Raw genomic sequence first — 23,552 nt, forward strand, 5'->3', positions numbered from 1 at the left:
CACCTTCCCAGCCCAGAGCATTTTTTAAAAACCAATTTTTTAGTTTTTTTGAGGCATTATCTAGTTTTGCAGCCCAGGCTGGCCTTAAACTCTCAATCCTCCTGACTCAGCCGGGTGTACAGAAGTTGACTTCTGATGAATGTTTCATTGGTGCTCCCCAAGGGCAGTTCTCTTCCTGGGGACGCCTTTTGAGGCATTTCAGCAAATTTTCCATCCTAGAACTGAAGTCACTTCTCCCCAGTGACACCTGAAGCTCCATTGTGGAGAGGAGAGGTCTGGGTGGAGGGGACCTTTTCAGATTAACTTCTCTGTGAACATTCTGTTGCAAGCCTAGGGGTAGCAGCTGTTTCCTGTATCTGTTAACCCTCTCCTTTCCCATTGATAGTTACTAATTCATACTTTTAAAAAATGCTAAACTGAACCAGGTGCTGATGGCTCATACCTGTAATCCTAGCTACTCAGGAGGTTAAGATCTCAGGATTGTGGTTCGAAGCCAGCCCAGGCAGGAAAGACCATAAGATTCTTGTCTCCAATAAACTACTCAAATAAAGCTGAAAGTGGCACTGAGGCCCAACTGGTAGAGCATTGGCCTTGAAAAGAATCTCAGGGACAGTACCCAGGCCCGGAGTTGAAGGCCCAGGACCTGCACGTGTGAACACACACACACACACACACACCCAAACTGGACCTGCACGTGTGAACACACACACACACACACACACACTGTCCACACCCAAACTGGACCTGCACGTGTGAACAAACACACACACACACACACACACACACACACACACACACACACACACACACACACACAAACTGGACCTGCACGTGTGAACGAACACACACACACACACACACACACACACACACACACACACACACACACACACACACACACACACACACACACACACACACACACACACACACACACACACACACACACACACACACTGTCCCTGCCCAATATTCCTTTGTAAGCAGCAAGGATGTGGCAGTAACATACCATAGGCCTGCCTCACCAGCAGACAACAACATGCCTTCATCTCCGAAGATAAAAGTATGAAAGGAGGAAGCGCAGGCGCAGGAGCCCACCCATGGGCTGCCATACTCAGATGTGAACAAACGCTTGCTACCAGGAAACTGCTGCCCGTCTCTGATCCAACACTGGGAGTGATCTCTCTGAAAAAACGATTCCTCTCCACACTTCCCTTGTCTTAACATCCTAATCTTTCCAGCTGATGACTCCGCAGCTCCCCATGACTGAACTCACTGTGACTAGTCTTAGCAAACTCTGAACCCAGATGAGTAAGTCTCAACAAAAGATCACAAAAATGCATAAACAAACAAAACACGCTCACAAACAGCACAGGGAGCAAGGAACCTAAGTGAAAATGAAGAATAAGAAGAGCTAAAGAAAATAATGATTAAAGCAATTACCAATGGTCAGTGAAATGCAAGAATAAACAAAGAACAGATCTGTGAACAGCTAAAAGAATTAGAAAAAAAGTGGACAAAAAGCAAAAGGAAATGATGGACATACATTGCTATCGAGAAAGAACTCAGAAGAATGAAGGAGCTCTATCTCCTTATTACAAAGCACAATTGAAGGCATATGTAATGGAACAAAAGTTGAAAACAGGTTATCAGCAGTTGAAGGTAAAGCAGAGGAATTCGAATGAAAAGCTAGACGTGGAAAAATCAATCCCAACATAGCAAAGACATTCAGGAACTAGCACATGCAGCCCCGCCAGAAGATCAGATCTATGCATGTTGGGGATAGATGGGGAGATAATAACAGAAAACTTTCCCAACCTCAAGAAAGAGAATCTCACCTATCTGACAGAGGTGTGCAGAACTCCTAGCATACAGGACCAGCAAAGAAACCTTCGGACTTTAAAAACAAAGAATTGATCTTTTTTTTCCCCCCAAGACTAGAATTTGAGCTCTTGATAATGTTGTTTTTTGTTTTGGGTCTGGTCGTGGGGCCTGAACTCTGGGCCTGGCGCTGTCCCTCAGTTCTTCAGCTCAAGGCTAGCACCCTACCACTTGAGCCACAGCGTCACTTCCAGTTTTTTTTCTTTTTGCTTATGTGGTGCTGGGGAATCGAACCCAGGACCTCATGCATGCAAGGCAAGCACTCTACCACTGAGCCACCTTCCCAGCCCCCTTGATAGGTTGTTTATACTCATTTGCTGATGTGGTACCACCTGAGCCATGCCTTCAACCCAAAGGAATTAAAGAGGGATCTTTATGACAATGGCAGGATGATTAGAATAACTGCAAATTTCTCCACACAAACTGAATGCAAGGAGAGCTTGGAGAGGCATAATTCAAGTTCTGAATGACAACAATTGCCAACCTAAAACTGTTGTACCCAGTGAAGCTATCATTCACAATTAATGGAGAAACTAAAGCCTCCAAGGTAAAAACTGAAGGAATTCCAGAACATTAATCCAGCAGTACTCTTAAGGAAACATACTAAATGAAGAAGTCAAAGAAATAGAGCAACGAATAAAAACACTAGAGGATGAGTTTAGTAAAACAGGAAGAGAAAGGAAGCAAACTACAGGAAAAAAATCAAAATGACAGAAATATGTCATATCTTTCCATTGTAATAAACATCAGCAGCCTTCTTTTCCCCAGTCAAAAGACATAAATTAGAAGCCTGGATCATCAAACAAGATACAAACCATTTGTTGTCTTCAAGAAACATCTCACTGCCAAACACAAATTCCGAGTGAAGGGATAGAAAAAGATTGTCAAGCAAATGTATTCTTCAAGAAGGCAGGAGTAGCCATACTGTTACCTGAAAATAGACTTCATGTTAAAATCAGTAAGAAGAGACAAAAGATCATTACATATTAATAAAGGGAATGACCCATTAAGAGGAGTTTACAGTGGTCAGTATCATGATCAAAAAAGCAGCACCTAAATACATTAAACAAATACTCTTAGACTTTCAAAAATTGATAGACTCCAACACCGTAATATTGGGAGACTTTTAACATCCCAATTTCAACAAAAAACAGGTCAGCCAAACAAAAGATTAGCAAAGAAGTCTCTGAATTAAGTGACATCATAATCCAAATGGACATAATAGACACCTACAGAGTATTTCAACAGCCACACAATACACATCTTTCTTAGCAGCCCCTGGGACTTTCTCCAAAACTGATCATATCCTAGGACATAACAAGCCTGAGCAAATATGAAAGAATGGAGGTAACTCCTGCATCCTATCTGATCACAATGGAATTTACCTAGATCTCAGCAGCAAATAATACAACAGAAAGCTAGCATTGTTGGTTCTCATCTATAATCTTAGCCTCCTGAGTATCATGGTTCAAAGCCAGACTGGGCAGAAAAGATCTTGAGACTCTTATCTCCAGTTAAGCACCAAAAAGTTAGAGATGGTGCTGTGGCTCAAATGGTAGAGCACTAGCCTTGAGCAAAAATGCTCAGGGACAGCACAGCGCCTATGCCCTGAGTTCAAGCCCTGGGACTAGCATGCATGCACGCACGTACACGCACACACACACACACACACACACACACAGAAAACACTCGTACACATGGAGACTGAACAGCACACTGTTGAATAACAGGTGGGTTACTGAAGAAATAATTCCTACAATCCAATGAAAAATGAAAACACATTATACCAGATGTGGGATACAGCCAAAGTAGTGTTGAAAGTTCATAGCTCTGTGTGTCTACATAAAGAAAACAAAGTGCTTGAGTAAATAACCTCAAGATGCAAGTAAAGTGGATAGAAAATCGGGAACACGCCAAACCCAAACTACTAGATGGAGAGAGGTAGTAAAGACTAGGGCAGCATTTGACTTAAAGACTAAAACAAACTGTATATAGAATCAACAGGACAAAAAACTGGTTCCTTTTTTTTGTCTTCAGGCTTGAACTCTGGGCTTGAGCTCTGTCCCTCAGCTCAAGGCGAGCACTCTACCACTTGAGCTACAGCGCCACTTCTAGTTTTTCTGGTGGTTTATTGGAGATAAGAGTTTCATGGACTTGCCTGCCCAGGCTAGCTTTGAACCGCGATCCTCAGATCTCAGCCTCCTGAGTAGCTAGGATTACAGGCATGAGCAACCAGCGCATGGCAAAAAGCTGGTCCATTGAAAAATCCAATATGATAGACATACTCCTAGCTAATTGACACAAGTCTCAAATGAAACGATTAGAGAAGATAAAGGAAAACACAGCAAACATCCAGAAAAATCCAAAAGATATGAGGGGTTACTTTTAAAACCTATGCTAAAATAAACAATAAACCACTGAGAAAACCAGAAGTGGCGCTGTGGCTCAAGTGGTAGAGTGCTAGCCTTGAGCTGAAGAGCTGAGGAACAGCGCCCAGGCCCAGAGTTCAAGCTCTACGACTGACAAAAAAAAAAAAAAAAAGTCTGAAGAAACAAATTGAAGATGACATCAGGAAATTGAACCACCTGCCATGTTGATAGATGGGAGCAATTACTGTGAAAATAGCCATACTGCCAAAGGCGACGCACAAATTCAGTGAAATTCCCATTAAAATCCTGATGATGCCCTTCATCAAGATAGAGAAGACAATCCAAAAATTCATAATGGAATGAAACAATGCTGCAAATAAATAGACAAAGCAATTTTAGGCAAGAAACAAAAAGTGTTGGTGATATAATTCCAGACTCAAAATTCACTAGCTGGGTACTGGTGACTCACACCTATAATCCTAGCTGGAGGTTTCCAGCCCAGCCTGGACAGGAAAGTCTGTAAGACTCTTATCTGCACTTAACCACCAGAAAACTGGAATGGTGCTGTGGCTCAAAGTGTGAGAGCACTGGTCTTGAACAAGAGAGCTTAGGGATAGGACCCAGGCCCTGAAGTCAGGTCCCACAACCAGCACACATAGAAATTTATTAAAGAGTTACAAGAACAAGCCGGGCACTGGTGGCTCACGCCTGTCATCCTAGCTACTCAGGAGGCTGAGATCTGAGGATCGCGGTTCAAAGCCAGCCCGGGCAGGAGAGACCGTGAGACTCCTATCTCCAATAAACCACCAGAAAACCGGAAGTGGCGCTGTAGCTCAAGTGGTAGAGCGCTCGCCTTGAGCTGAAGAGCTGAGGGACAGCGCCCAGGCCCAGAGTTCAAGCCCCACGGCCGACAAAAAAAAAAAAAAAAAAAAAAGAGTTACAAGAACAAACAGCTTGATACTGGAACAAAAATAGCTTGAAGACCAGTGAAACAGACTAACAGGCCCAGAAATAAACCCACATCCTTACAAGTCATCTGGTATTTGACAAGAGAGCCAAAGATACACTGTGGAAAAAAGAGAGCTTCTTCAATAATTGGTGTTGGGAAAACTGGATGTCCATATGTAGAAAACTAAAATTGTATCCCTGTCTATCACCTCATATTAATATCAACTCAAAGACCTGAAACTTTGAAACCTATTGCAAGATGGCTGGCATACCAGAAACATGACGTCAGTCACGGGCTTAAACTCAGTGCCTGGGTGCTGTCCCTGAATTTTTGGTATTTTGGGTGTTTTTGTTTTTGGGTGTTTTTTGTTTTGTTTTGTTTTTGTTTTTGTTTTTGTTTTTGTTTTTTTGCTGAAGGCTAGTGCTCTACCATTTGAGCCACAACATCACTTCTGGCCTTTTCTGAGTAGTTTATTGGAAATAAGAGTCTCAGAGCCTTTCCTGCCCAGGCTGGCTTCAAACTGTTGCCCTCAGATCTTAGCCTCCTGAGTAGCTAGGATTGTAGGCATGAGCCAAGCAGGCAGGAACTTTTTGGAAAGAGTCCCAAGCATACAATAAATAGGAGAGATACTTGACAAATGGGATTAGATGGAAATAAAAACCTTCTGCACACAAAGGACATAAAACTAGAAAGATAAGCCAGCAGATGGACAAGGGACTAATATCCAAAATATACAAGGAGCTCAAGAAATTAATCCCCCCCCAAACTAATAAACCAATTAATAAATGGCCAACGGAATGAAATAGACTCCTCAGAAGAAGGAGAATGGCCAGTAAACAATGCTCAACACCCCTGGCCATAAAGGAGATGCAGATCAACGTTACCCAAGCTAGGCTGGCCAACATCAAGAATTTGAACAACAAATGCTGGTGCAGATGTTGGGAGAAATGATCCCTGTTGCACTGTTAGTGGGAGTGTAAAGTAGTACAACCACTCTGTAGGCAGTTAGGAGATTCCTCAAAAACCTAAACATGGAACCTCCCCTGTGATCCAGCCAGACCACTTCTGGGCATCTGCCCAGAACATCACGAGTCAGGATATGGTAAAGACTCCTACACATCACGGTCATTGTTGCATTATTCACAATAGCCAAGTTATAGAAACAGCCCAGATGCCCTACAATAGATGAGTGAATCAAGAAAGTGTGGTACATATACACATTGGAATTTTACTTACCCACCATAATAATGTTACATTTTTGCAGGGAAATGGATGGACCTAGAATAAATCATGTCAAGTTGCAAGCAGAGACCCGCAGTGCATGTTTTCTCTTATGTGGAAACTTGCTATAAAATACTTCTAAAAATGAAGACTTTATGGACTTACACACAGATTGATGAAAGGAGAGTATATGAAGAAGAATCCAAACGCCTATCTCCTCTGTTTATCAAAACAAATTCCAAGAAAGGGAAACATGGTTTTTTTTTGGTTGTTGTGTTTGGTTTGGTTTTGGTTGGGGCGGGGGTGCTGCAAAGGTTACTGGAGTAGAGGGAAAGAGGGTGAGCAAATGCATGGCCGGCTTCAGTTCCTGGGGAAACAGCAGTGTCCAGGGGGAGGGTCGTTTCCAGCACCATTGGTAATTGTGAGTTCAAGTATGTGGTGGGGGCAGTGGGTCTCACAGGCCTGATGGCTGTAATTCTGCCTGTACCTGTTTTAGAGATTTCAACCATGTTCAGTTGGCCTGTTGCTTTTGGGCTAAATACCATAACAAGTACATTGCCCTTTTGTCTGAAATTTCTCTGAGAAAGCTTTTTTACTGTTTAGTACAATAAAGGCAGAAAACAAATGTACAGCTTTGCTAATTCTTTCGATCTGACCCCGGCGTAAGCGCTATTCAGTTAAAACAACATTGTCCGGATTTGAAGCCCACTAAAGGAACTTCCTAACCACAGCTCTCCTTTCTCTCCACCCCGGAGCACTAGACCTGCGCTCCAACACTATTGTTTTCCTATTTTGACTTGTTTATAAATGGAAGCAATACAAGATTTGGTATATGGCTTCTGTCCTTCAACAGTATTTTTTTGAATTGCATTATTATTGTTTTAGAGGTGATAATACAATGGAATTACCTTTACGAGCCGTATTACCTCATCAGGGAATAAGTATGTTTCTTTCCTCTTGAACGGTATCCTCTGTTCCTTCATTCTCTCCCGTCCTGCCCTCCTATCTCCGCCCATGAGCTGCGGGGCTCACTTTCATCCCTGCCGAGTGCAGCCTGTGAGCTGTGCTGCTGTACACTTCATCCACTTTCCACTGATTCTGTGCCCTCCCCCCACCTTCCCTCAGATGTGCATGAGTGTACACTGTATATGAGGTAAAGAACACAGAGTCATCAGAAAACAAAGACAAGAAAAGGTCCTTTTGTTTCCTTATCTTAGGAGTTTGTTTTAGTGTGTATATTATTTTATGTACATATGAAGAGGCTCTTGGGTAATACAACTTGATGATCTTCTCCTAAGACTGTCTCCTCTTTTGGTCTCACTCTGTGAGTATCTAGAATTCTGTGTAATTTGTCATATTCGTTAAGTTTTAAATCCAACTTCCACATATCAGGGAGAACATGCACCGCTTGTCTCTGATGTTGGCTCACCTCACTTAACATGATTGTTGTAGTTCCCTCCATCCATGTCCCTGCAGATGATACCGTTTTGTTCTTTGTTATGGCGGTGTAAAATTCCATTGTATATAGGTACATTTTTGGGATCTACTGTGGGGCATCTGGAGTGTTTGGCTATTGGGAAGAGAGCAGCAGTGATCATGGAGGTGCAGGTGTCCTGTTCATGATGCTCAGGGTAGAGGCCCAGGAGTGGTATGGCTGGGTCGTAGGGGAGGTCTGTGTTTAGTGTCTGAGGACCCTCCAGACTGCTTTCCAGAGTGGTTGTACCCGTGTCCATTCCCACCAGCAGTGCAGCAGGGTTCCCTTTTCCCCACATCCCTGCCAGCATTTGCTTCAACAGTATTTTTAAGGTTTGTTTTGAATGTAGCAACCGTTTGTCTAATTGCTGAGTAGTGAATATACAGTTCTTAAGTTGATAGAAAATTGGATTATTTCCAATCTAAGGCTGATGTGAATATACTTTCACATATATTTTGGAGCATACAAGATTTAATTATTTCCAGTTTGGGGCTGATGTGAATGTACTTTGACATATATTTTGGAGCATACAAGATTTAATATGAGGTAGGAAAATAAATATAGGATGAATTATTGGACTTTATAGAGTATGTGTTTTTACAGTCTTAATAAAATGCTGTTTCCCAAAGTAGTTATATTATTAACCTACAGTACATAAAAATGCATTGTTTTATAGTTTAGTTTACCTTAGTAGATTTTTGTCTTAACTGTTCATTTTCTCTGAATACATGTGAAATTGCCTTCTCCTATGTCTGCTGATCATTTGGATATCTTTTCTGGAAAGTTGTTCACCCATATGCTCTCAATTGAGTTATATTTCTTTTTGTTTTTTTATTTAGTCTGGTCATTGAGTAATTTTCTTGGTATTGGAGTTTAATTTAACAGTACTTGGGTTTAAACTCAGGATCTCACATTTGATAAGTAGGTACTCTACCACTTGAGTCATCTCTACCTACTTCTGAACCACCACCACCCCCCCCTTTTTTTTTTTTTTTTGGTGCTGATACTCGGGGCTTGAGCTCAGGGCTTAAGAACTTTTTTGTTCAAGGCCAGGTCTGTACCACTTGAGCCACAGCTCCATTTCCAACTTTTTGCTAGTTAGTTGGAGATAAGCCTCTCACAGACTTTCCTGCCAGGGCTGGCTTCAGACCACAGTCATCAGTGCCTGGCTGCCACCACCTCAGCCTCTTCCTCCTTTTCCTCCTCTTCTACCCCTCCCCCTCTTTCCTGTGCCCTTCCCCCTCCTCCTCTTCCACCCCTCCCCCTCTTTCCTGTGCCCTTCTCCTCTCCCAGCTTCCCTCCCTCAGTTGTTAGTATATGGGAATACAGTTGGTGTTTTTTCAACTTTTGCATTCATTAGCCTTTTTATTTATTTTTTTAAATTTTTTATTGTAAAGATACTATACAGAGGGTTACAGTTACATGAGCAAGGTAATGAGTACACATCCTATTGAGCATTGTTACCCCCTCCATTGTTTTCCCCCTACCATCCCTTCCCTCCCCACCTTCCCCGAGGTTCTTTTTTTTTTTTTAATTGTGATGATTACATAATTTCCCAAATTTCACAGTATTGTGGAATAATGATGCTCATTTAAAGTCACAAGTTCATCTAACTTTCCTGGAGCAAATTGTCTATCATGGTCTATCACATATAACGGTGTACACATATACACCATACATGTGATCAACAGCATGGGGATATTTAGTAGTGGTTCGACCAGATGAGTGGAAGTTCTTTGTTTCTTAAGTCCTGTTAGTTTTGTCATATCACCTAACATTTTGGATTTAGCATCCACTTATCAGGGAGACCATGTAACGTTTGTCTTTTTGCTCTTGGCTTACCTCGCTCAACATGATTTATAGCATTCATTTTTTTCTCTGCCCAGGCCTGATAGACAAAGGCTGTGCCATATGAACCACGCCCATAGTCTTGCTTAATTATATCTTTTGGGTTTCCTACATATGTAAGCATATCTGCAAATAAAACATTCGCCTTTTGCTTTTTAAATCATTAGGTCTTGGGGTTGGGAAGGTGGCTCAGTGGTAGAGCACTTGCCTTGCATGCCTGAGGCCCTGGGTTCGATTCCTCAGCACCACATAAAAAAAAAAAGCCAGAAGTGACACTGTGGCTCAAGTGGTAGAGCGCTAGCCTTGAGCTGAAGAGCTGAGGGACAGCGCCCAGGCCCAGAGTTAAGGCCCACGACCGGACCCCCCCAAAAAAAATCATTAGGTCTTTTCTTTGCTGCACTGGTTGGGCTCTTTCCAGTGTCATGTTGAGTAGTAAAGAGAAAACTTCTATCTCTATATGTATTCTGTGTTATTAAGCCTTCATAAGATGGCCTTCATCAGCTTAAGGAAATGACCATAGCATCCTTGTTTATTAGAAGTGCTTTCATTAATAAGTAGATAGTGAATTTTATTAAAAGCCTTTTCTATATACTGTCAAAACAGTGCTTTGTAAACAGTCCTTAGAAGTATATCATGTGGGGGCTGGGAAGGTGGCTCAGTGGTACAGTGCTTGCCTTGCATGCCTGAGGTCCTGGGTTCAATTCCTCAGCACCATATAAGCAACAACAAAAAAAAAAGCCAGAAGTGGCGCTGTGGCTCAAGTGGTAGAGCGCTAGCCTTGAGCTGAAGAGCTGGGGGACAGCGCCCAGGCCCAGAGTTCAGGCCCCACGACTGGAACACCCCCCCCCCAAAAAAAAAAAAAGTATATCATGTGGGGCTGGGAAGGTGGCTCAGTGGTAGAGCGCTAGCCTTGAGCTGAAGAGCTGAGGGACAGCGCCCAGGCCCAGAGTTCAGGTCCCACGACCGGACTCCCCCCCCCCCAAAAAAAAAGAAGTATATTATGTGGCTATAGGTGGGATAAAAAAAATATTTGAAAGTAATAGCTAAAAAAGATTCTAGTTTGATGAAAGCTATAGACTCATAAATCTAGGAAGCTCATAAGCCTCAAGAACAGGAGCCAGGAAGAAAGAAAACTGTATTGTAACACATCGTAATTATATTGCTGAAAATAGTGATTTAGAAAACTTAAATGTAGTCAGAAGAAAGAGGAACATTATATATGAGGGAACAAAGACCAAACAGCAGACTTCTTATGGGAAACAGTACAAGCCAGAATAAATAAATGCATTAATTAATTGTATGCCTATAAATACACATTTTTTCCCTATTGCTTGAGAGTGAATTCAAGACCTTATACACGCTCACTAAGACAAGTCTCATGGACTTTGCTGCCCAGGCTGGCTTCAAACTGTGATCTTCAGATCTCAGCCTCCTGGGCAGCTAGGTTTACAGGTGTCAGCCACTGATTCCTGTCTTCAAAACTTTTTCAGTACTGACGTGACACTGCTAGAGGAAATTTCCATACCTGGTCTCATGATGGTTGTTATAACACTGATGCATTGAAAAGTTCTGTATAACATTGTCTCTGTGTACAGGAAGCAATTTTTTTCATAACCATAAGTATTGGGTCCCATCTGTAAGATATCATATATTTTGTTATTCCAAAATCTGAACAACTCTGAAATATTTCTAGACCTAGCGTTTCTGATTGGGGATCCTTGCACGCTCTAGGTGAATGGTGAGTGTAGGTGTAGGGTCAGTGTGACTGCCACACTAAAATGTCCATCCTGGACTTTGGCAGCTGTGGAGCCCAGGGTCTTCTGTGGTGAGCACCTGGGAAGTCTAGTGTTGTAAGACGGAGTCTGCAGTAGGAAGAGATGGCTTTATCAGGGCTAAATCAATGTGAGTTTGGGATTATAAAGGAGATTGCTGAGATCTGTAGGCACAGAAGACACTGCTGTCCTAGACTCTGTGGTGAGGGTTGTAAGGTCTACAGCCTGGCAGAATGCTGCTGAAGATGATACCCAGTTCTTTGTCCTTGCCCTCTAGATACGCAGGTAGCTGCTGTGCTGTGTGGTTCACCCACAGAACCTTGTGGAGGTGACTGTGGTGTGCAGTTTAGACCGTTGATTTATGAAAACATGTAACCTATATATGCACTCGAGGTGTGAGCAGGCAAACTGAGGGAGAGACCTCTGAATTCAAGCCCTGGCACCTGCACAGAAAGATGATAAGTTACACTGGAAGGAAGTGCCCAGTGTGCATGCCAGTGAGGCCTTGTCATCCCTGGTCTGCTTGAGTGTCCCTAATAGCACAGGGTTCTCCCTACAGAGCCAGCTGCTGTGGAGCTGGCAGGACAGGGCACCACCAGAGAGGCCTCTGGACAGAGATGAGACTTTGAGAAAGGTCACAGTAGTCTTGAAGCAGCAGCCTAGGCCCTGTTCCCCCCTCCACCGTTTTGTCTGCATCAGGGACACTGCAGTGGCAGGAGAGACCTTGGGGTATTTTTCTGTGTGTCCCTCTCCCCCTATGCCAAGGCTCCAAGCAGGGCCAGAGCAGTGTTGGTCCTGCAACCCACTGCCCTGGGTCCCCTGGACCTGCAGGGCCTGGCCTTATCTGATGGGGACTTCAGGTGTTTCAAACCCCTAAGGCGGGATAGAATACAGAGTTGGTAACCTTGCGTCTTCCTCAGGCTTCACCCCACAGTAGGGAACTGCTTGAAAAAGCAGTCATGGAACCAGGTAGCCAATGATAAGTTACACTGGAAGGAAGTGCCCAGTGGAATGCTCAGGAGCAGTCCTCAGTGGTGCTCTTACGCCAGCCCAGCCCACATCCTCCGCATGGTAGTTTCACAGCACAGCAGACCGCGGGAGGTCGCCCCCGAGCCATCTTCTGGTCTGAAAGTCAGGCTAGCAGTATCCTCTGGGAGGATGGACACAGCAGTATAGGTGAAGAATCAAGAGGCAATTTGCTAAGGTTTTCTGTGTGGAGTTACTGTTTTACAACACTGAGCACAGTTTTATTCAACAAGTTTCCTGTTTTATGCTGTACTGTATAAACATACATGTGCATTCTATTTTAGAACTGTATAGATCTTTTAACAATCTTGGTTCTGTGGATCAGGTTTTGAAAATAGAATTTTTTTTTTTTCTATTCCAGACTCCTTTTAGTTTTGGCATGAATCATAGGACACCACCCTACCCCGCTGGGGATTATTGTCTTCTATGCAGAAGTGAACGGAAAGACTCTTCATTATTAGAGAGTGGCGTTAAGACTGCGAGCAAATTGGCCCTGTCCATGGCTCCCAAGGGGGACAGTGTGCTGCACCTGCCGCTGTGGGTGTGCCCAGACTGCCGGAGGACCGTGGAGGAGGAGGAAAGGCACGGCAGCCTTGACCAGCCGGTGAGTGGCTGCCAACGGGGGCAGGCTAATGGAATGGCGCCTCCTTTGTGGGCTGCAGGCTAACTGGCAGCTTGCGTCCTCCGCCAGGGTGCTCCACCCCGCACTGTCTGCTCACCCACGTCCATCCTCTGGGGTGTCCCTCCCTGCCTTGGCCCAATGGTGACCTTCAAGGTGCTTTTTGGCTTTTTAGTCTAGACTCAGGATTTTCCTGGTGATGCAGTTTCCTGAAAAGCTTAAAGGCTTTTGTGTGTTTCGTTCTACACAATTCTGTGGGCTGGTAACTGCCTGAGTCCTTTCCCAGATGCAGGTCTCAGGTCTGTCCTAACCCTTTGAGATTCCCTGCTATGCTTTAATGGAAGCCACTTTGATCTGATGCTTGACGCAGGCTGAGTAATGGTGGACACTGGCTCCCAAAAAGGCCTTTCAGAGCTGTGTGTTGGGAGTTGGCTTTTGCAGCCATTTGAATACCCACATTCTAGGGTCTTCTCTCCCCCTTGATTCTTGGTTGCAAGCAGCTGTTTTCCTTCTTCTGACCCATCACTACATGCAGCCGGTGACAAGAGGTAGTCTCTGCCCTTCCTTCTTGGGGTAATCCCAGCGGCAGTTGATGGCATGTTTGGCTGCTGTGGCGGTAGCTGCCCACATCCCAGCCCTTGCCTTCTTCAGCCAGCGGCTCCTGGAAAGCAGCATTTGGACACTCCAGTGCCAGTTTTGTAGCTAACCCTGGGGCCTTCGTGTTTATCAGTCAGACTAGAAATCAACTTCAATCTTGACCCCCTTCCCACAGATCCCCATTGCTCGTCCTTAAACCTATTTCTAACATATTACATTTGCTTACTTATTTTGTCTTCCTTCTTTGCTGGAATCTAAGCCCTATGAAGGCAGCTATTTTCATTTATTTATGTATTTATTTTAACCAAGAAAAGAACTATATCTGGCCTGACATAAATTGTGCCTAAAATATTTAATGAGTAATAACTGGTCAAAGAAATGAACAATATGTAACTTCCTCATTAGAAATTTTAAAGAGAACATAATCTGACTCTTTATTACCCTTAGATTATATGTATACGTGCATATATGTGTTTTCTTTACTTCAAAAGGTTGTGCAAGGAGGTTACAGCTGTAACATTTCCATTTTGCGTGTCGGATACTTGGTGATGAGAGTCACTTCTGTCCTTCTCCCTAGTCCTACCTGTCCCTTCTCTCCTTGTTTTTTGAGACAGATCTTGTTACATAGTCCAGATTGGCATTGAACTCATGATCCTTGTTTTCCACTTCTATTTTTTTACCATTTTTCACGTAACTTTCTGTGTACACAGAAGTATTTGGTTTTGTCTTTACTATTTAATTGAAAGCTGTTTAGTATTACTTGTGATTTTTTTTCTATTTCACTTAGCATGTGTGCGTGTGCGTGTGTGTGTGTGTGTGTGTACACGTGTACATACTAGGGTTTGAATTTAGGCCAGGGTCCTGTCCCTGAGCCTTTTCACTGAAGGCTGGTGCTCTGCCGCTTGAGCCTCACGTCCACTTCTGGCTTTTTGCTAGTTAACTGGAGATAAGCGTCTCACAGAGATAGCCTATTCTGCCTAGGCTGGCTTAGAACCTTGATCCTCAAATCTCAGCCTCTTGAGTAGCTAGGATTGCAGGTTAGAGCCACCATCATAGCATTCTTAATTCATAAGTCTTTTCACTAATGCACTTGTATGTGTGTGTGTGTGTGTGTGTGTGTGTGTGGTTTTGAATGTTACCGTTTCTGTAAGACAAGATTTCGTTCTGTAGACCAGGTAGACTTCCAAGGATTATAAGGCATGGACCACCATGCCTGGCTTCATATTTGTCTTTTTCCTCTATAGTTCTGCTCTTATTGAGAGCATCACAGGAATCTCTGTCACCTGTCACATGGTGCTGCAGTGTGTCGCTGCTCTGCCGGTTCACTTGTCTCCCCATTAATGAACAGTCCTTGGCGCTGTTGGAGTGTTGGATCTGGTTCCGTCATTGTGTTTTCTTATTTTCGGTGGTACTGGGGATTGAACCTCATGTGTTGCGCGTGCTAGGTAAGGCCTCTGCCACTTAAGCCATACGTCCCAGCACCTGGCTGGGCCTGTTCACAGAAAAGCAGCTGTGAACGGTTTTGCACACATCTTTTTGTATACATCCTTTGACATGTTGCCACATTGGTTTGTCTAAATTTGGTAAGGACTGTACCCTTATGAAAGATAACTTCTGGTAGTCTGTTTATCTTGTAATGTCCTTAAGGACTTCTAAAATGAGTTGAAATGTTTTCCTGTTTCTTTTTGTGTAAAATTGTCCTTTCCATTTCTCCTAAGTATTGCACTTGTTTTCTGCTTCTGTCACTGTCTGGTCATGTGCCAGGGGTGTATGGCAGGGCCCTGGTGTGGTCCCCTGCTGTGACCCTGGAGGCTCAGGGCACCCTTGTGCTGGACCGTCTCTAGCAGAGTGTATCCCTCCTGGGTCTGTGTGGCTGGGGCATATTTTCTACTTGGCTGTCTCTGGTGGTGGCTCTGTCAGACCTGACGTGGGAGCGGCCCTGTGCGAGCTTGTCCCTGCCTGCAGCCAGACTCCACATTGTTAACAAGCAGCAGTTTATCAGGCCTGGACCTGGGCACAGGTACCTGTCCCCGTCCACCAAAGCTTCCGTTCCCTGTCGAAGGAAGGTGGCCCTCCTGGGGTGCACACCGTCCCTGACTGATGCTCACCACACTGGCAAAATGCGCCTGTTCCTACTTCTGTGACTTTCTTCCACCTTCCTTTCTCTGCCAGGGGAGAAAGAGTAAGTGTGTCCCCCTTTCACCTTAGAAGGGCTTGTCATTCATCTGGATATCCCTGTCACTCTGTTCTCCATGGTCCTGAGGTAGTCAGAGCTGAGTCTGCTCTTCTCCCCAGGCCCCCTTCCTCCTCCCACCCCCGGGCAGAACTGAGGGCTGACTGCCACCTCGAAGACAGTCTGTGTAATAGAGAAGCCCCTCCATCAGATAAGTGGGGCTCTCTTTTTGCCTCACAATCGTACTTGTTTGCTCTAGAACCTCTTCCTGGATAGCTGCTCATTCCCAGCCTCATGTCCTGCCCAGAGCCCAGAAGCTTTTCCTTACAAGCCTTCCATTTGATGCTTTTCTCTGAGGCTCGCTTCCTTGGCTGTATCTTAGTGGCTCTCAGGTTCTCTCTTGGAGGAGGTCTCCTCGTACTCTTGGGACACCACCAAAGTTACAGCTACAGAATTGTTTGTGGGAATCCATTTTCAATTCTAGTTTTCCTTGTAGATATGATTTTTTAGTTTCTTGTATTTGTGCTTCTTTTAAACCAAAGTAGCCTTTAGTTTTAAGATACCATTCTTTTTTTTTTTTGTCAGTCATGGGGCTTGAACTCTGGGCCTAGATGCTGTCCCTCAGCTCTTCAGCTCAAGGCAAGTAAGTGCTCTACCACTTGAGCCACAGCACCACTTCTGGTTTTCTGGTGGTTCATTGGAGTTAAGAGCTCATGGACTTTCCTTCCAGGGCTGGCTCTGAACCACAATCCTCAGATCTCAGCCTTCTAAACAGCTGGGATTACAGGCGTGAGCCACCAGCTCACGGCTGAGACACCATTCTTTTCACGTTGTTTCACTCATTACTATTTTATATATACATGTATGCTTGTTTGATTCATGACTGCTGTTTTATATACACATGTATGCTGTCATTTTGCTCAGTCGATTCTGTGTTGCACAGGAAACTGCAAGAAAGAGGACGGTGCAAAGTAAATGTCCTCCAGCATCTGCCTCCACTCTCCTCACATGCCAAAGGCCTCTGCTGCCACCAGGGCTGTGTCCTCCGGAGTGTCTGCCGGCCCTCGTTTCCTGGAAGTGTCGTGGGGAGGCTCTCCCAGCCTCTCGTCCCCGGGGACAGAGCTCTGGTGCCCAGCCAGGTGGGGTGCCCGTCAGAACCGGGGTTCTGCCTGTTCTCTAGTCCCTCCAAGAAGCCCGTGGGCCTTTATCACACGTGCAGGAAGACTTTACTAATTACTGCGGTAGATTTTGACATGTTCGTGACAGTGGTTCTGTTTTAAATATGGGTAATATTTATTATTTTCTTCATAAATTATTTCAAAGTCATTATACATGTTTAAATGTCACAGATTGCCTTCAGTTGTCTTGACTTTTAATGATTAAATATGTTTCTGTGTATATTTTTATGTACTTGTTTATTTTCATTTATTATTTTTTGGTGGCAAGGGGGTTGGAATTCAAGCTTTGCTCTTTTCCTTTTTCTTTTTGCCAATCCTAGGGCTTGAACTCGCGGCTTGTGAACTGCCCCAGAGCTGCTTTTGCTCAAGACTAGCACTCTACCACTTGAACCATAATGGCACTTGAATCTTTTTCTGTGTATGTGGTACTGAGGAATCAAACTTAGGGCTTCATGCATGCTAGGTCAGCACTCTACCACTGAGCCACATTCCCAGCCCACTCTTTTTCTTTTTAAAGATTTATTATTTAAGCTAGGTGCCAGTGGCTCAAGCCTGTAATCCTAGCTACTCAGGAGGCTGAGGTCTGAGAATCGCTGTTCAAATCCAGCCCTGGCAGGAAAGTTCGTGAAACTCTGTATATCCAATAAATCACCAGAAAACCAGAAGTGGGGCTGTGGCTCAAGTGGTGGAGCGCTTGCCTTGAGCTGAAGAGCTGAGGGATAGTGCCCTGGCCCAGAGGTCAAGCCCCATGACTGACATAAATAAATAAATAAAATAAAAAGATTTATTATTTACTTATTTTGTGTTGGTATTGGGGCTTGAACTCAGGGCCTCATGCTTTTGCTCATGAGTGATGCTCTACCACTTGAGCCATGCCCTCAGCCCCTTGACTTTAATTATTTTAACCCTCCTATCTTTGCTTTCCATGAACCACCATACCCAGCTTGTTTTGTTGAGAGAATGGTCTCGATAATGTTTTACCTGGGCTGACATCAAACTCATACCTCTCGGTTCCCACCTCAAGTAACTGGGATTGACGGGTCATGTCGCCATGCCAGGTTTTTTTTTGAGAGAGTTGTCTCACTAACTTTTTGCTCAGGCTAGCCTCAGACTACACTCCTGATCTCAGTCTCCTGAGTTGCTTGAATTATAAGTGAGCTATCACTCCAGCTATTTTATTTTTGAGTCTTACTATGTAGTCAAATTTATAGTCTTAGCCTCCAGAGTGCCGGGATTACATATCTGCCCCACCACACTCAGCTGACCCTGTTTATTTTTTAAATAACACATAAGCCACAATATTGTGTACATTGATGCATGGCACTATTTTCCTATTTTTGTTTTTAGTACTGAGTATTGACCTCAGGGCCTGTATGTACTTGCAAGCAGCACTGCCTTCCAGCCATTTTGTTTATGGTTTTGCTTTTGATATTTATATTTGATATTTGAGTTAGCCTCAAATTTGAGATCTTCCTACCTCTACCTGCCAGGTACTGGAATTATTAGCCTGTACCTGTAATCATTGTATAATGTTTAAGTCCTGTCAAACATGTCTGTTCCCTTGAACATTTATTATTTCTTTGTGATGAAAACCTTCAAATTCCTTTTATAATGGCTTTTGTAATCTGCAGTGTTTCTGTCACCCTACTCTGTGACCTGTAATGCCCTTTGTAACCAACCAAAGTAGAAAGTCCGGGTCAGCAGGATAGTGATTTTTTTGTTGTTGTTGTTTGCTGCTTGTGGGCTTGAACTCTGGGCCTGGGTGTTGTCCCTGAGCTCCTTTCTGCTCTAGGCTAGCCACAGGGCCACTTCAGCCTTTTTCTGTGAGTGATTGGAGAAAGAGTCTCATGGCCTTTCCTGCCGGGCTGGCTTTGAACATTGATCCTCAGATCTCAGCTTCCTGGGTAGCTAGGATGACAGGCGTGAGCCACCGGCATCCAGCTGATAGTGATTCTTCACTAGTTACACTTGTTAACTCTGATACCTGGTTAAAGTTTGGTAAAGTGTACCAAGCCTGACTGAAAATACCATTTTCTCTGTGCTTGGGGGAGTGTTGTATGTGCCCCTGTGGTTAGCTCAAGCTCTCACAAACTGGGTTCTTAAGTCTCTCTGTGGTCATCATTCTGGGTATTACCCTGCCAGTTTTTTTGTTTGTTTGTTTGTTTGTTTGTTTGTTTGGGTCCGGTCGTGGGGCCTGAACTCTGGGCACTATCCCTCAGCTCTTCAGCTCAAGGCTAGCGCTCTACCACCTGAGCCACAGCGCCACTTCTGGCTTTTTTTCTTGTTGCTTATGTGGTGCTGAGGAATCGAACCCAGGCCCTCAGGCATGCAAGGTAAGCGCTCTACCACTGAGCCACCTTCCCAGCCCCTGCCAGTTTTTTAGTGAAATCAGTTCTTATCTCCTGCTCTGCATGTCTCTGTCCTCTTTTCCTCATAAATGTTTCCTTCCTGGCTGAAAATGTTTGAAGGATGTGCTGAGTGACTGCAAGTTTAAATTAGGGTGTCCTGCTACACGCTTCCTTTTGCTGCTCCGGAGCCTGTTAGCTACCTTTCTTCTCGAGGGCTATTTTGTTTGTGGGTCTGAAGGCTCTGGGTCCCCTCCTGCTGTCTCACTCTCCGTGTTCTTGCTCAATTAGGAGAATGGTGGGCTTTGTGCTGAGTGGCCTCAGCCATGCTCCCTAGTCCCGGGTCTGTTTCTGCTACCACACAGACCACAGATTAATCCTGCCTTCCTGCCCTGTTGTCACTGGCTGTCTAAAGCTAGGTATCATTGCTTTTCCTGTTCTTTTGAAGTTTATGTAGCTGTGGCAGTACAGTATGTACTGTTGTTCTTTAGGGTTTCGAATGCTGTGGTTTCTTCATTTTCAATGTTGTGGATGGTCCACCTGTTCAGATGCAATGCATTTTAGCCTGCGGATCTGTATTATGAATCCTGCGCCTGATGCTTAGAGTCCATTGTTGAGTATCAACTCAGGGAAGGAGTTGCTGAGTCTTGGGGAATTAGATCATTGTAACCCCCCCCCCCCCCCATGGCCTGTCAAGATCCATAGTACATTTTCCAATGAAAACTATTTTCAAAAGAAAAAATAACTTAGGTAGTAGTGTTTTAAATGTTTTTCAGGTCTCTTTTAACTTCTGAATAAAAGAAAAAAATTTGGCTTCTCTGCTTATTTCAATCTCTTGTGCTAAGTTGCTTGATTGAAGTATATGAAAAAATACTTGAGGCTTTTCCAAATGACTAAATGTTCTTTGATGCTATAATAAACCACACAAAGTGGTTGTCCCTCCTTCTCTCCTTTCCTTCCTTCCTTTCTTACCTTCTTACCACTCTTTTATTTTGTGTACTTATTTACCTGCTTTGAGTCATTGCATCAGTCACAAAAACAGAGAGCATCTCTAGTTGGTTAAGAGTCTGTCCCCTTGAACCGTATTGACTAAGCACGATAGAGCGTTTCCCCAAGTACAATCACTATGAGTGAAAGCACCTCTTCCCACCCCATCCAGTCCAATATTGTATCGCGCAGTTAGCTCCGAGGCTGCCTCTGGGACCAGGGGAACATTGAGAGAGACTGCCCATACCACATGCAGAGGCACTTGCAGTTGTATAACCTCACTTGTAGGTCACTTGTAACATAGTAGTTTAATGTAGACACTTTTCATTATCAGTATTAAGAAAGTCCATATGATCTGTGTACTGGTAGCTCATGACTGTAATCCTAGGAGGTTTGAGATCTGAGGATTCAAAGTTCATGGGACTCTTAACTCCAATTAGCCACCAAAATGCCAGGAGTGGCATTGTGGCTCAAGTGGTAGAGTGCTTTCCTTGAGCCAAAAAGCTCAGGGACAGCGCCCAGGCCCTGAGTTCAAGCCCCAGGAACAGCGCACATGCACACACACGCGCACGCACGCACGCACGCACGCACACACACACACACACACACACACTTGTGCCATGCATGGTGAAACTCACTTATAACCCTAGTACATGGAATGCTAAAGAAGAAAGATCTCAGGTTTGAAGGCACCTTGGGCTACATAACAATACTCTGTACCAAAAACAAAACAACAAAAATCCCACCAAAGAAACAAAAATTCCCTTTGTTGATATTGCCACTGATCTCCTCAGATCAGTCTCTGGAAACATAATGAAGCCTACAGCTGCAGATTCAGGTTTTTAAAAATTCTAACCTTTGCTCAGAAAAATTATGATTCTGAGAAAAGCTCACCGCTACAAATAGTGTCTGTTTTATTTTTCATAAAGACTCATTTTGTTCATATTTGGAACATAATTTGAAAGAGCAGATCACCATAGTTTGGTCTGACAGTTACTCTTTTTTTCTTTTTCTTTTGTCTAAGACTAGGACTTGAACTCTGTATCTGACACTTTTGCTCATTGATGGGCCCTCTACCCCATGAGCCATGCCTCCAACCTCTGTCAATTATTCTTTCAAAGAGAATTTCTTCATGGACAGAATGGCTCTCCATTCACATGCAATTCCTCTAGGAGCTCACCCACTTGGGGCAGTTCTCCAGTCACAGCTCCTCTGGGGAGGCTGCACAGCAAGCACTGTGCCTGCTGGTGCTCTGCTCTCCCTGCTGCCGCTGTGCTGCTAGCCGGTTTGCTCCCACCACGTGCTGCCTCTCTTAGCACAGGGAGAAGGCCAGGCCTCCGACACTGAGAGGGAAGCAGTTTTGACTAGTTGACCTACAGAAGGATGCTGAGTGGGAATCATCTCACAGCCATGAGCACACTGAGAAGCATTGTTCCTGTCAGCGTACACTTACATAGAGATGCATCATACATAAAGTACATATACTTAGATGCAGTCATAATTACAATACGTTCTTTATTGATGGCCTGCACTGGGAATATTAGCCTTGTTAAGTTTTTTACTATAGTTAAAGTGTCTTTGTGTGAACATAGGTTTACTTTTATTCTATTCTTTTCTATTCTAATCAAACTTTTGCTTGTTATTACTGTTCTATTTAATTCTGTTTGTAATTCTTTCTTGTCATGAGGTCATTAACGTATTTTAGTATGGATTTTATTTTATCAGAATTGACCAAAAGAAACATAACATGAACCACAAATGCAAGTCATTCAAGTAATTTCAAAAATTTTAGTTAACTGCATGTCAAAAACCTAAGAGAGTTTCAAGTTATGGGAGATGGGGCCCCAAAAAATTACAGCTCATACCTCTAATCCCATTACTTAGGAAGCTGTGGCTGAAGGTTCTGTCTCAGAAAAAAGGGGACAGGAGGACACAGAGGACTACTTCCAGCTGTTTTCCCCAAAGACCTTAACACTCTTCAGGCAAAGACATGACCTGTTGAATGTGGTTGGTCCTGGTATTGGTAGGAGCAGAAGACTAGTGGAATACGCCGGCTAAGCTGGTGGTGGGAAGCCTGCAGCTCAGTGTGAGGAGCAGTCCCCTGGGTGCCTGACCCAGGGCAGATCAGAGGGTGGCGACTCGGGGCGGGAGCCCTGAATGTGCTGCAGTATTGGGGTGTGTTCATGTTGTGCAGCATGGTGTGATGAACCCGGCATTAGGGTCAGCTGTACTGTACTCTCACAGCACTGAAACTAAAATGTTTCATTCCACCACCACCATTTTCTTAGCCCTTCAAAAAGTGTTAGCACAGCTATGTGTGTCTCAAGTATTTTGTGTATTTTTAATCTTTCTGAAATTGGTGCGTGGCTTGTGTTGTCTACTGTGTGTTGCTTTTCTTTGTTTTTGGATTTCCTTTGTACTGTTCAAGTAGCTTTTAACCAACCAGTTTAGTTTTCTAGTATTTGACCTTAGGTTGTATGCTTGTCCCATTGAGTCTTAGCCATCATAAACACAAAACACATGGAGAAGCGAGCCTCATTACAGTGGTTGCTGGTGGAATTTGTTAGCACTGTCCAACAGAGAGGACGAAAATAAAGTCGCTTCAGAAAAAATCAGATGAGTGGTTAGCTGGTTGTTTTTATTTATTTATTTATTTTTGTCGGTCGTGGGGCTTGAACTCTGGGCTCTTCAGCTCAAGGCCAGCACTCTACCACTTGAGCCAAGCACCACTTCAGGTTTTCTAGAGGTTTTTATTGGAGATAAAAGTCTCATGGCCTTTCCTGCCAGGCTGGCTTTCAACTGTGCTCCTCAGATCTCAGCCTCCTGAGTAGCTAGGATGACAGGCATGAGCCACCGACGCCCAGCTCGGCTAGCTTTTTTGTCACTTAACTCAGTGCTTTTGCTAATCTTCTATGTGTTTACATATAGTAGTGTTTAATTCCTCTTCTGAGTAGTAGTCCAGTCTTATTTGCCCTTGTAATATTCAAAGTCAGGTCTTTATGTGGATATGGCTCGTTTTCCTTTGAAAGATACTTAGGAGTGAATTACTTACCCTATGGTCTTACTATAAGTGTGTGACTAACATGAGTTTTTAAAAAAACAACTCATTCTGT

At 43.9% G+C, this 23,552-nt stretch overlaps 1 protein-coding gene across 1 annotated transcript in view; it reads left to right on the top strand.

Annotated features, from left to right (window-relative positions):
- Positions 1-23,552, top strand: part of Fam193a (family with sequence similarity 193 member A) — a 122,539-nt gene that overhangs the window by 36,634 nt on the left and 62,353 nt on the right. The window contains exon 2 of the mRNA XM_070021706.1: positions 12,902-13,144. Coding sequence (XP_069877807.1) covers positions 12,920-13,144 — 225 coding nt within the window. The 5' untranslated portion in view covers positions 12,902-12,919. The remainder of the gene's footprint in view (positions 1-12,901; positions 13,145-23,552) is intronic.

The sequence above is a fragment of the Dipodomys merriami genome, unplaced genomic scaffold (genome assembly GCF_024711535.1).
Source record: "Dipodomys merriami isolate MVZ:Mamm:240054 unplaced genomic scaffold, mDipMer1.0.p SCAF_143, whole genome shotgun sequence".
Classification (NCBI taxonomy): Eukaryota; Metazoa; Chordata; class Mammalia; order Rodentia; family Heteromyidae; genus Dipodomys; species Dipodomys merriami.